Here is a 14,073-nt window from a genome sequence, read left to right as displayed (position 1 = left end):
TATATTATTATATTATATGCGGTATATAACACAGACTCACTGTACTGGAGTTACAGATGTGTCGCCAGCCCTCTTGTGGCCATTTGTAATAACTACCATCACTATGATGCGGATTGAGACAAGTGTTGATTGCGCATAGACCATACGCCTCATTCAAAGCGATAACAGGCATTGATGGAGACGCCTTAAAACATAAGCAATGCCAACAAAGAGAGAATTTGCAGATACTCTAGTCAGAGCTGAGCTCTCAGGAATTGAATCATTTTATTTCTCAAATGTGTACTGACACAGTTTACATCACAGCCTTGACATACACAATAAAATAAAGATTGATCATACAAAAATGTAATTATAATAGTAGCTATGATAACATTTATCGTAGCTATACTAATACACTTGCTCTACGATTCAGATCAATTCATTTGTTGACTTCCAGTCCCACTTTCATTTCGCTTCACGTTTTGTGCGCCGTCTTGTTGTACTTCGACCGTTTCGTTTGAGGCCAAAGAAGGAATGCAAAAATACAGCATGACATCCATCCAATAGGCCTTACGATGAAAACTCACTGAATAGATATACATTAACAGTACTGTATGCATGGAATGTTGTCTTTCAATACAAATATTTGACAAAAACAAAAAAACTTTCAACTGACAGATAGCTTCGCAGGACAGAAAACAAAGGATGACAAAGCCAGCTTTCATTTGTATACAATGTGTTTGTTCCCGAACACAAGACAATAAGTAGACATATACATGTGTATAAAATGATAAAAAGGGAAATAAAGCCACTATTGGTTATTGGATGATAATGTGGATGATTAGGGTTCTATCCAATTGGATATGACCTTTTCCAACCAAAGTCACTGTTCAACTCAAGAAACCCAGGGGAAAATGACAACTTTGATGTTTGCTGTCCATATGAATGAATTTGAATATGGCTCTAGTTTGTTTTTCGAAAGTGTCTGTTGGAGGCCAAGTGTTCAAGAAACAAACAAATCGTTTAATAAATAAATACAAGAAATAGGATAATAAATTAATTTAAAAAATACAATCAAACTTTAAAAAGTTACTGTTGCTGAAGGACCTCACCTCATCTTCACACAAAACATGCCCGGTCACTCACACACACACACACACACACACACACACACACACACACACACACACACACACACACACACACACACACACACACACACACACACACACACACACACACACACACACACACACACACACACACACACACACACACACACACACACACACACACACTTCCTGAAAGCGTCTCTACTAGCATCCTGTTCTTTATGGGTACGTGTCCCACTGTAGGCTCTTGTAATGATTGTACAAATATTGCTATCAGGTCTTCTTAACCCTCTATCCATCCCTCTCAGAGCCTTTTGAGTCAAGCATAAAGAACGCGAGCATTGACAATAACCTGGTCAGCGTAACTGAAAACGAACAGCACAAGAGCAAAATCACACAAGACCTAAATGGATCTAACTCCTACGATCCCCGCTAAGTTCCCCACTCTTGAAAGAACCTAAATGAAAATCGAATCAACCAAAATGGAATGTTTTTCCATGAAAAATAATTTCAAAATACTTATATATTTTGCCTTGCTTAATTTCTTACATATCGTTGCATACACCTAAATTGGACATGTACATTATATTAACCATTGTAGATATTGGGGTTGAGGAAGGTGAGCTGGGCAGGTTGTAGCTTTTCAAAAAAGGAAAGGATTGTTGTTCTGTTGAAGAGGCTCTCCCATCCCAGTGTCCAAAACCATGTGTGGCTGCAAAGGGACCCCGCGTCCCATTGGAGGAGTGGAAGCTCCCAAGTGGGCCACTGCAGAGTGACCTGCCGGAGGAATCACCCCCAGACAATTGGGTTGTACCATCACAGCTCCAAAACAAGGGGGTGCCATCTGAGGACCCATTGCAGGCATAGCCAGGCCAGGACGAGGCATGCCCAGGGAATGGGATGATAGCTGGGATAAAGGAGTCCCCGGCATGGGGTTGGGGGACCGAAAGCTGGGGTGGGTAACACCGTAGGACATAGCGGTGGAACCAAAAAGGCTGGAGTTTGGGGGGATTGTAGTACGAGACACGCCAGCAATGGACGTGACTCTGCCCATAGGGCCTGGGCCTTGTAAAACGCCTGGGAAATTAGGAAAGGCAAAAGAAATGTGGCAAGAGAGGGAGGAGGAGGGATACACAGTACAAAACATTCCAAGAGAGTGTAGAACAGAGGGAGGAGTGAAAAGGTTACATATTTAAAATATATACAGTCCCAGTCAAAAGTTGGGACACACCTACTCATTCCAGGATTTTTCTTTACTTGACTATTTTCTACATTGTAGAATAATAGTGAAGACGACAAAACTATGGAATAACACATATGGAATCATGTAGTAACCAAAACCAAGGGTTAAACAAATCAAAATATATTTTATATTTGAGATTCTTCAAAGTAGCCACGCTTTGCCTTGACAGCTTTGCATACTCTTGGCATTCTCTCAACCAGCTTCATGAGGTAGTCACCTGGAATGCATTTAAATTAACAGGTGTGCCTTGATCAAAGTTATTTTGTGGCATTTCTTTTCTTCTTAATGTGTTTGAGCCAATCAGTTGTGTTGTGTCAAGAACTTTGAAAGTTTCTTCAAGTGCAGTCGCATAAAACCATCAAGTGCAATGATGAAACTGGCTCTCATGAGGACCGCCACAGGTGTGGGGGTGCTTTGCTGGTGACACTGTCAGTGATTTATTTAGAATTCAAGGCACACTTTACCAGCATGGCTACCACAGCATTCTGCTGTGGTACGCCATCCCATCTGGTTTGCGCTTAGTGGGACTATCATTTGCTTTTCAATAGGACAATGAACCAACACACCTCAGGCTGTGTAAGGGCTATTTGACCAAGAAGAAGAGTGATGGAGTGCTGCATCAGATGACCTGGCCTCAACAAATCACACAACCTCAACCCAATTGAGATGGTTTGGGATGAGTTGGACCACAGAGTGAAGGAAAAGCAGCCAACAAGTCCTCACCATATGTGGGAACTCCTTCAAGACTGTTAGAAAAGCATTCCAGGTGAAGCTGGTTGTGAGAATGCCAAGAGAGTGCAAAGCTGTCATCAAGGCAAAGGGTGGCTACTTTGAAATATCTAAAATATATAATATATTTTGATTTGTCTATCACTTTTTTGGGTTACTACATGATTCTATATGTGTTATTTCATAGTTTTGATGTCTTCACTATTATTCTACTTTCTTTAAAAATAAAGAAAAACCCTTGAATGAGTAGGTGTGTCCAAACTTTTGACTGGTACTGTAAGTGACTACAACTACCGATGCTGACCCACACAACAGTTATCCACTATAGGGGTAGGAAGACCTAGTCAAAACACTGAATCACAAGCACTGCTTTAAATGAATGGATAAATATATATTCCCTCTCTCTCTCCCCTGGTCTCTCTTTCATTCATCCGTCCTTACTTTGTTGCTTGGCAAGGACGTTGAGGGGGGGTTGTTTGGGTTCGGAGGAGAGGAGTGAGTCCATGTTCACGAGTGAAGCTCCTGCGCCAAGGAACGAAGCTGGCGATTTGTTGTTTTCGTCTGCGGCGGCTCCATTGTCTGTAGAGAGAGAGCAAATATTATTGTGATGTACAATAAGAGACCTTGAAGATTTCGCCAAACCCTAGAGGAATCATTGCCTATGGGTGGGAAGTATAAATATGAGCAAGGATGGGTTTCACCAGACAAGGATGTGTTAAGTATAGTTGTTGGAGACAGACAGAGGGAAGACGGATGGAGTGCTAGCACACACAGAAAAACATGAATGGAATCTGTGAGCGTAACCGAACATGCTTGACTGAAAAAGGGAATACAGCGTTTAACTAAGGGACTTAGGATTCCAAAAAAAACATCTTACCCCAGGACACATCAATTGCCGACTAGCCCAGAGAAAGAAAAAGGAGCACTCAGATATCTGCATGCAAGGATGTTTGAGGCTTATTGCCAGCACAAAAAGACAGGCTTACATTGCGGCGTGTTTCAGACGCCTTCCTCAGAGCTTGGAGCTTGGAGGCCTTTAGGAAGCATACATTACTACAGTACATTACCTGTGCCATTACTTGGAGCTCCCCATGGGTCAGAGTTCATAGTGTCTGTAGTGGTGGAAGCTCCTCCATCTCCCCAGGGGTCACTTGTCGATGCTGTGTCTGTGGGAGCAGCAGTTGCACCCCAAGGGTCACTGGCGGTGGGCGGAGTCGATGCTGGAGGAAAGGGGAAGGGGTTAACTTTAGGATTGAGCCAAAATCTGTATTAAGAGCATGTGTGATGATGTCACAAGGTTATAACCGTTACCAGTAGTTCACCAACTACTACTCAGACAGAGTTCAGTGTGTAAAATCGGAGGGCCTGTTGTCCTGACCTCTGGCAGTCTCTATGGGGGTCCCACAGGGTTCAATTCTCAGACCGACTCTTTTCTCTGTATATATCAACAATGTCGCTCTTGCTGCGGGTGATTCCCTGATCCACCTCTATGCAGATGACACCATTCTGTATACATCTGGCCCTTCTTTGGACACTTAACTAACCTCCAACCGAGCTTCAATGCCATACAACACTCCTTCCGTGGCCTCCAAATGCTCTTAAATGCTAGCAAAACCAAATGCATGCTTTTCAACCGTTCACTGACCGCACCCGCCTGCCCGCCCGACTAGCATCACTACTCTGGCAGTTCTGACCTAGAATATGTGGACAACTACAAATACCTAGGTGTCTGGCTAGACTATAAACTCTCATTCCAGACTCATATCAAACATCTCCGATCCAAAATCAAATCTAGAATCGGCTTCGCAACAAAGCCTCCTTCACTCACGCCCCCAAACTTACCCTAGTAAAACTGACTATCCTACCGAACCTTGACTTCGGGTGATGTCATCTACAAAATAGCTTCCAATACTCTACTCAGCAAATTGGATGCAGTCTATCACAGTGCCATCCGTTTTGTTACCAAAGCGCCTTATACCACACACCATTGCGACCTGTATGCTCTAGTCGGCTGGCCCTCGCTACATATTCGTCACCAGACCCACTGGCTCCAGGTCATCTACAAGTCTATGCTAGGTAAAGCTCCGCCTTATCTCAGCTCACTGGTCACGATAACAACACCCAGTCGTACCACGCGCTCCAGCAGGTATATCTCACTGGTCATCCCCAAAGTCAACACCACATTTGGCCGCCTTTCCTTCCAGTTCTCTGCTGCCAGTGACTGGAACGAATTGCAGAAATCGCTGAAGCTGGAGACTTACATTTCCCTCACTAAATTTAAACATCAGCTATCTGAGCAGCTAACCGGTCGCTGCAGCTGTACATAGTCCATCTGTAAATAGCCCACCAAAATCTACCTACCTCATCCCCATATTGTTTTTATTTACTTTGCTGCTCTTTTGCACACCAGTATCACTACTTACACACCATCATTTGCTCATTTATCACTCATTTACATTTTACATTTAAGTCATTTAGCAGACGCTCTTATCCAGAGCGACTTACAAATTGCACTCCAGTGTTAATCTGCTATATTGTAATTACTTTGCTACTATGGCCTATTCATTGCCATACCTTCTAATGCCATTTGCACACAACGTATATAGACTTTCTTTTTTTCCTATTGTGTTGACTGTACGCTTGTTTATTCCATGTAACTCTGTGTTGTCAGTGTTGTTGTTTCTGTCGCACTGCTTTGCTTCATCTTGGCCAGGTCGCAGTTGTAAATGAGAACTTGTTCTCAACTAGCTTACCTGGTTAAATAAAGGTGAAATAAACATTAAAAAAAAAAAAAAAAAACATTACTCCTTACCTGGTGGTCCCCATGCGTCATCATCAGCCTTCGGGCTATCGCCAAATGGATCTGCGGGGGGAGAGGCAGCTGTGGTTCCCTCGTCTCCCCAGGGATCAGCCTTCTTTTCGGACGGTGGATTGGATGGAGCACCCCATGCATCTGAAGCCTCGGTTGGTGGACTGGATGGTGCCCTAAAAGGATCAGCACCTTTCGTTGGGGTATTCAATGGGGCCCCAAAAGGATCGGAATTGTCTTTTGGCATATTGGATGGTGCCGAAAATGGATCCTCTGTTGGTGCCCCAAATGGATCGGCTCCATCTTTAGACATATTAGATGGTCCTGAAAAGGGATCATCTTTTGGTGCCCCAAACGGATCAGATCCACCTTTTGGTGTATTGGATGGTGCTGAAAAGGGATCATCTTTTGGTGCCCCAAACAGATCAGAACCACCTTTTGGTGTATTGGATGGTGCTGAAAAGGGATCATCTTTTGGTGCCCCAAACAGATCGGAACCACCTTTTGGTGTATTGGATGGTGCTGAAAAGGGATCATCTTTTGGTGCCCCAAACAGATCGGAACCATCTTTTGGTGTATTGGATGGTGCTGAAAAGGGATCATCTTTTGGTGCCCCAAACGGATCAGCTTCAACTTTAGATGATGCATTGGATGGTGCAGAAAATGGATCCGAACCATCTATTGTAGCCGCAAAAGGATCTGAACCTTCTGTCGGGGCACTGGCTGGCGCCGCAAAAGGATCTGCTTCTTCTGTTGTAGCATTAGATGGTGCACCCCATGCATCCTCGGAGGGAGCTTTGGATGATCCGCCCCATGCATCCTCGGATGGGGCTTTGGACGCAACCCCCCAAGGATCAGGAGCGGGTGTCTTTGCTGCTGCACCCCATGCATCCTCCTCTGATGGCGCATCTGCCCCGCAAAAGGCGTCAGCAACTTTTCCTGCTTTGGCGGCGTCCTCCCAATCAAGCTCTTCCTTGGTCATCTTTGACTGCAATTACATAAGTGATTGGACAATCATGATGTCAAACACACATTTAATTTGGTCGATGATTCAAAATTGTCCTAAGTGTACAATCATTTACTGAAGGCGTCTTTGAGTCCAAATAAAAAGGGAGAAATCAGACTATTGAAGTGTAAAACTAACCCTTCGTTCCTCCTCTTTTTTCTGGGCCTCTAGTCTCAGTTTTTCTTGCTTCTTGGCCTCAAAGCTGGCGGCGAGATCAGCCACAGACGGGATGTTGGCCAGGGAGGGGAGCCCGGTGGCTCCTGGGACATACACTGGCTTGTAGTTGGGGTCCTTGGGGTCGTTGGGGTCGTCCGAGGAGGCTGTGGGAAGAGCACGATAAGATATAGCATGATAAAATACATTATTATGTCAAGCAGGGTTGGGGGTCAATTCAGGTTTCAATTGAAGAAATTGCTTTCTGTGAGATTCTCCGGGAATGTTTTTAAGAGAAATGAGTCAAATTAAGTCTCCCAAATGTCGAGTCTGTGCTCTCTAATGCTCACCAGTGGCGTTCTTTGAGATCTTGTCTCTGGTCTTGAGCGCAGACTCTCGCTCTTCCTTTAGTTTCTCGTCGTCCTCCATAAGAACCAGTACTACCTTGGCCTTCTCCCTCACGTTCACCCCCTGTGAAGGATCACATGAGCAGACATTAGTACGTACCGCTAGACAGCTCTCTTTCCGGAGCACGGGGCTCCCTAAGTGTAACTGTGCCAAATTAGTATGGGAAAGCTCAATATCAGAAAAGAAGTGGTCAGTGTATGAATGGCAAAGCACTGTGTTAGCTTAGATGTTAGTAGAGCCAGATACTTCCAAGCCTCACTCACTTTTTGGACTGGTTTCCCCCGGGCCAGTTTACACCTATTCCTGTTCGACAAAGCACTTTCACTGGAGATTTTCTGAATGTACTAATCATAAATGTTATGCTAGTTTTGTCATTTTTATTAGGATCCCCATTAGCTAACGCCACAACGCTAGCTAATCTTCCTGGGGTCCAACACCAATTAACAAGACATTACAAACAACCACAAATCAAGACTTCACAAACATTCAACAAGTAGACAATACAGATAATTAAAAATACCTGACAGGAAACACATTTAACATTCAGTTGATACTTTCTACTTCCTGTCCAGTGATATGGTCTATCACATTCCATGTTCTTTTATTTTTTTCTTGAAGGTGGATTTACTTTTTGCCTGAGAAATATGGATTGGTAAAAAGGTCCATTTAGCTATAGCGCTACATAAAACTGTAGATTTAAGGCGATTTGTCCTTGGCTTGAGTTGTTTTAGCTGCCCTGAATTTGCCTGTCTGGTTTGGTGGTTATGCGTGTGTTGCTAGTATGTACTAATTGGACTGAGAAATACTGTGTTTTTTGTATTTTAAATATAGCATTCCTTAAGAAAATCAGAAGACTAGATAGTAATTTGTTTTTAACGTGAAGCCACGAGAGATTCTGATGCATTTTAATATTATTCGTTCGGTTAGAGCAATGAAGAGACAATCTGGAGATAAAAAGGTATGCCAATGGTAATCATGAATACGTAAATTCGCTCACAGTTCATTTCTCAAGTGGGGAGGCTTCAAAAGTAATACCTTGGAGATGGAACCTGCATATCAGAGGAGTTGGTGGGACAAACATGCATTTAGCTTTAGTACCTGATCTTTCCCATCCTTGTCCTGGAAACGGAACTCTGTTAGCGCTTTCACAATGTAGATGTTGTCCTTCATCGTATTCAGAACGCGGTCTGAGCCCGTCTTTAACAGGTTCTCCAGCAGGGTCAACGACTGCAGTTGGGGGATGGGAGTAAAAAAAAAAAGGGAATAAATAGGGAATCAAGACGATCATCCCCTACTCCTTTAAAAACACTCTCTGAAACTTGATCCCTGCATGGAGCAATCGTCAGCAGGAAAATAAATACAATCATCCATTAAAATGTAAGATGGCACCTAGTGAAAGCCAAGATGTGCCAGAAAGATATGGCGAAGAGGGGAGTGTTTTGTATGAAATTACAAGCGGATTGTAAAAGTTGAGAAAGATGACAAAACATACAGTACCAGTCAAATGTTTGGACACACCCACTTATTGCAGGGTTAATAATAGTGAAGACATCAAAACGATGAAATAAAACATGAAATCATGTAGTAACCAAAAAAAGTGTAATTTGTGTAATTTCTTTCCTTTTTAATGCGTTTGAGCCAATCAGTTGTGTTGTGACAAGGTAGGGGGGGGGCATACAGAAGACAGCCCTATTTGGTAAAAGATCAAATCCATATTATTGCAAGAACAGCTCAAATAAGAAGAGAGAAACAACAGCCCATCATTGTTTTAAGACATGAAGGTTAGTCAATCTGGGAAATTTCAAGACCTTCGAAAGTGCAGTCGCAAAAATCATCAAGACGGAACTGGCTCTCATGAGGACAGCCACGGGAAAGGAAGACCCAGAGTTACCTCTGCTGCAGGGGATAAGTTCATTAGTGTTACCAGCTTTAGAAATTGCAGTCCAAATAAATGCTTCACAGAGTTCAAGTAACAGACACATCTCAACATCAACTGTTCAGAGGAGACTGCGTGAATCCGGCCTTCATGGTCTATTTGCTGCAAAGAAACCACTACTAAAAGGACACCAATAACAAGAAGAGACTTGCATGGGCCAAGAAACAATAGCAATGGACATTAGACTGGTGGAAATCTGTCCTTTGGTCTGATGAGTCCAAAGTTAAGAATTTTGGTTCCAACCGTTGTGTCTTTGTGAGAAGCGGAGTTGCTTGACCAGCAACACGTACCAGTATTGTGGAAAAACTCAATAAATATAACAATTCCTAAAGCATCTAATCCCTCTGTGCTGAATGACTACCGTCTTGTCTCCTTGGCATCCTTAGCAATGAAATGTGGTAAGAAAATTGTGAACAGTCAAATTCTCAGCGTCACCCAGAAGCTCCTCGACCCATTTCAGTGTGCCCGTCAGCCCAGCAGATGATGCCATTCTTACACTCCTCAACATGGTCTACAGACATCGACAGGGTGCCAAATCACATGTCAGGGTTTTGTTTGTTGGCTTTTCTTCTGCCTCCAGCCTTACATTCTGGCAGAGACACATTTGGGACTTCTCCTTAGATGGGGGGCTGGTTTCGTGGCTGCTGGACTTCCTGAGCCAACGGTCACAGCGGGTCAAGATCCCCACGTGTGGGACATACGCACCACCAACACAGGCTCTCCTCAGGGATGTGTTTTGTCCCCACTCCTGTACACTAATAGTTGTACTAGTTCCCATCCTGACAGACACCTCGTTAAGTTTGCTGATGACACTGCCTTGATCAGCCTGTTGCATGATGACGAGGAGCACCATGGCCCGGTCCTAGATGACTTTGTAGAGTGGTGTGACCAATCACACATGGTCCTCAATACCAATAAGACCAAAGAGATGTGCATAGACTTCAGGAAGTGTACAACACCTGCCTCTGCAACATCTATCAGAGGTCAGAACATAGAGATTGTAGAGGAATACAAATATCTGTGTGTCCTCTTGGACAATAAGCTTCAGTGGAGTAAATGTACAGACCTGATCTACTAAAAGAGTCAACAGAGACTGTACTTTCTCAAAAAGCTGGGATCTTTTAATGTTAATTGTACTATACTGACTCTGTTTTACAAATATTTAATTGAGAGTTTTTTACTTTTTGTATTGTTTGATGGTTTGGCAATGCCACTGTCAGCCAGAGAAATATGGTACTTGGAGTCCAACAGACAGGCCTGGATGAGATCTTTAAGGTCAGGGCCCTCCGCAAGGCTCACAAAATCATTTTCGACCCAAACGACCCCCTGTACTCGGACTTTAAACTACTCTTTAAACTGCATTTTGCAGCGATACACCATCCCATCTGGTGTGCGCTTAGTGGGATTGTCATTTGTTTTTCAACAGGACAATGACCCTAAACACACCACCAGGCTGTGTAAAGGCTATTTTACCAAGGAGAGTGATGTATCAGATGACCTGGCCTCCAAAATCATCTGACCTCAACCCAATTGAGATGGTTTGGGATGAGTTGGACCACAGAGTGAAGGAAAAGCATCCATCAAGTGCTCAGCATATGTGGGAACTGCTTCAAGACTGTTGGAAAAGCATTCCTCATAAAGCTGGTTGAGAGAATGCCAAGAGTGTGCAAAGCTGTCATCAAGGCAAAGGCTGGCTACTTTGAAGAATCAAAATATATTTTAGATTTGTTTAACACTTCTTTTTGTTACTATATTATTCATTATGTGTTACTTCATAGTTTATATATCTTCCGTATTATTCTACAATGTAGAAAATAGTCAAAATAATGAAAAACCCTTGACTGGTACCGTGTATGTCCGATGCCAATACAAATACATTTCGTCTACAGTATTTATATCTGATTTGTGGCAAAAGAAACAAAAATGAAGAAGAAAGTGTCAAATAATATAAAATAATATTTTCACAGTAAGAGGAATAATGTTTTTTTTTAAATATATATCGGCTACATTTTACAAAGCTCTCAACAACAAAAACCACCAACCTACTTGAATAAGAGAACATTATATTACAGGAAACATGGACTGAACAGAAATATAAACGCACAATTCATATACAAAGGCTTGATATCGACATTGTCATCTCTGAAAGGTACCCACACTGAAGTGATTGATACCAGTAACTCAAACTCAATGCGTCATAGCAATCCACCCCACCGAAGACAAGATAAATAAATAATTTGATGTGACGGAAAAAGAGAGAGGTGGGGTTCGATCCAGCACTGGTTGATGAACTGAGCTGTTCAGCAGGATAGCGCATCAATTATTCAGACTAAAGTTTCAGAATAAAGAGTAAAGTATGCATACAGCCAGTGAGCCATACAGTACGAACAACTTTGACGTTATGATGAGTAGATGTACTAATCTGTAGATTAAATTATTGTATACACAATCTATCTAAATCTTTCGAACTATAAATATGTGTGATCATACCCCTTTTGGCCTCACCTTGTAGATGTGCCTCCAGTTCTTGTCGTCTTTGAGGCGTTTCCACAGCATGGTCATGATCTCGTTGCAGGCCACCACATTGTAGGTGAGGTCCGAGATGTCGGCCATCTGCGAGCTGGAGGGGCCCCAGGGGTCATTGGAGGTGGCCTCCCTCACCTGACAGGCATACAGCAGTGTTAACACAGATTATTTTCCAGACGGAGAACAAAGGCTCCCCTACTTGACCTAGATAGTTTGTGTGTATGCATCGATATGTAGGCTACGTGTGCCTTTAAAAAATTTTTTTTAAATCTAGTTCTGTCCTTGAGCTGTTCTTGTCTAATGATGTTCTGTATAATGTCATTCTGTAATATGTTTCATATTTTGTGTGGACCCCAGGAAGAGTAGCTGCTGCTTTTGCAACAGCTAATGGGGATCCTTATAAAATACCAAATACCATCCAGGCCTTCTGGCACCAAACTTGTACTATATAATTGTAGGAAAAGACTGGTGATAGAGTCACTGGTGTTACAGACAGGGGTAGCAGATGGAGGACTTACCCATGCTCTGCTACAGAGGGTGTGTCTTATTTCAGAACGATGCTGCAAAGGCACTTCAGAATGCTGACAGTGTCAACTGAACAGCAGGAGTGGCCATTCTTACCCTACACGGGCCAGTTTGGATGCAGGCTTTTGCCCGAGCCAAGCAGTACTAGCTCGATTCTACTAAATTAAAGCCTTGATCCAGGACTGCATGTGTGCTACTAATTGGCTGGCACAAAAGCCTGAACCCACACTGGCCCTTGCAAGGTAAAACGACCCACCCGTGGTACAGCATTTAGAGTAGAGAAAGAGTGGGATAGAGTGAAGATGAAGGGAAGTATGCAAGGTAGTAGTGTGAGAGGAAGATGAGACAAATCAAGAGGAAGTCAGAGAACAAAGGACAGAGAGCAAGAAAATAGAGAGCGAAGGGTAAAGGAAAATGGGGAAAGACGAGGTGGAAAGTAAATCATATCCTTTACCTTGACCTCCGCCTCAGAGAAGTTCTGAACGAGGTTCTTCAATTGTCGGCGTAGCATAGAGGACGTCATGGTGCCTGATGGGGTGTCTCAAACCACAAGGACCTAGTCAGCATAAAGACTAGTAAGAGCATGTACACACACCTTTCACTCATATATTAACCATGACGCTTCTGTCTTGCCTCGCGTAACACCAGACATGTACGCGTCAGTAACACAGGAGAAGCTGCTTGGCACTTAACCCAAATCATGCTGCTTATACCTCTGCTTACCTATTGAAATACAACTGACTGGGGGTGATGTCAAAGAAGTGGGTCTCTCTTTCGATCTGCTCTCACTGGATGCTCATTCTGTTCGTCTCTCTCCACGACAACATTGGGTCCCAGCACACACAGATCTGGGGGGGGGGGAATGATCCTAAAAAGGGAGCAAAGCAATGACACAGCTATAGGCTATTGAAGAAGCAACTTCACAGTTGCCCAGTGGCATGCCACAAATTGTACCACCCAGTTATGCAATGGTTAGCTTTGTGTTTTTAAATGTAAATACCAAACAGAAAAATGCCAAAGGTAGCCTAGTAACTAGACATCGTCATGATTGTAACCAAATCAACACCATTCACGTTAGCAAAAAGGCTAAACTAGCTTAGAGGCTAGCTAGCTTCATGCCACGCCAATGTAATGCCGACCAAATCCAGGATCTACAGTGCCACAGATTAGCTATGCACCCGAGTAGGCTCTTGTCGATTTAGCATGCTACTTGGCAATATTCTTATTGAAGAACAGTAATTGCGATAGATCAACCAAGCTAGTGTCTGCATCACGATTCAGAACCATGGACAGCTACCGTAGCTAGCCAACGTCAGTGCATCTTCATGGCTGTCGAATATTGTTTTCCTCCAAGCTTTAGCGTAGCAAGCAATCTAACCAGTTAGCTATCAATGACAGCCGTCCAATAACAACGACAGCTTGGAAAATATAGCTTTGGTAAACTTCTAAGGACAACGGACACTTTTAAGATAACATGCTTCCATTGGGTATCCATTTTTCATATGATTTTGCGTGTATTTGAAAGGAATACGAACCTTCGGGATGCTTTCAGGGATCTGCAAAGAACTACAATTTCCGCTTCCGTCTGCAATCCGCACCTGACCTGTCTAAAAGAGCACTCCCCCTACTTAATAATCACGAGAACGT

General features: G+C 43.2%; 1 protein-coding gene across 5 annotated transcripts; it reads right to left on the bottom strand.

The window, feature by feature from the left end:
• Nucleotides 1-245: 245 nt before the first annotated feature.
• On the bottom strand, nucleotides 246-14,019 carry LOC124012741 (epsin-1-like). 5 transcript variants are annotated; one of them, XM_046326657.1, is made up of 11 exons: nucleotides 13,962-14,019; nucleotides 13,150-13,294; nucleotides 12,881-12,982; nucleotides 11,881-12,036; nucleotides 8,538-8,666; nucleotides 7,382-7,502; nucleotides 7,017-7,198; nucleotides 5,876-6,860; nucleotides 4,131-4,283; nucleotides 3,505-3,642; nucleotides 246-2,168 (listed from the first exon to the last, which is right to left on the bottom strand). In XM_046326657.1, exons 3-11 carry the CDS (start codon nucleotides 12,947-12,949, stop codon nucleotides 1,735-1,737), a joined length of 2,367 nt encoding a protein of 788 aa, XP_046182613.1. In that variant the 5' UTR covers nucleotides 12,950-12,982; nucleotides 13,150-13,294; nucleotides 13,962-14,019; the 3' UTR covers nucleotides 246-1,734. The 5 variants fall into 5 exon arrangements, with proteins under 5 accessions (XP_046182613.1, XP_046182614.1, XP_046182616.1 ...); XM_046326658.1 differs by lacking the exon at nucleotides 13,962-14,019 and adding an exon at nucleotides 13,724-13,891; XM_046326662.1 differs by lacking the exon at nucleotides 246-2,168 and adding an exon at nucleotides 3,941-3,997 and having other exon boundaries at nucleotides 3,500-3,642.
• Nucleotides 14,020-14,073: the final 54 nt, after the last annotated feature.

Source organism: Oncorhynchus gorbuscha, linkage group LG24 (assembly GCF_021184085.1).
Source record: "Oncorhynchus gorbuscha isolate QuinsamMale2020 ecotype Even-year linkage group LG24, OgorEven_v1.0, whole genome shotgun sequence".
NCBI classification, from domain to species: domain Eukaryota; kingdom Metazoa; phylum Chordata; class Actinopteri; order Salmoniformes; family Salmonidae; genus Oncorhynchus; species Oncorhynchus gorbuscha.
The sequence above is the reverse complement of the archived record's forward strand: the minus strand, read 5'-3'. Positions and strand labels throughout refer to the sequence as shown.

Bases quoted from the DNA above. Each gene is read 5' to 3' on its own strand.
- LOC124012741 (XM_046326657.1), bottom strand. From the start codon at position 12,949: ATGACGTCCTCTATGCTACGCCGACAATTGAAGAACCTCGTTCAGAAC. The intron at 7,503-8,537 runs GTACTAAAGCTA...GATCCTTCACAG, and splicing joins ACAAGGATGGGAAAGATCAG to GGGGTGAACGTGAGGGAGAA. The intron at 4,284-5,875 runs GTAAGGAGTAAT...CCTTTCCTCCAG, and splicing joins TGACGCATGGGGACCACCAG to CATCGACTCCGCCCACCGCC.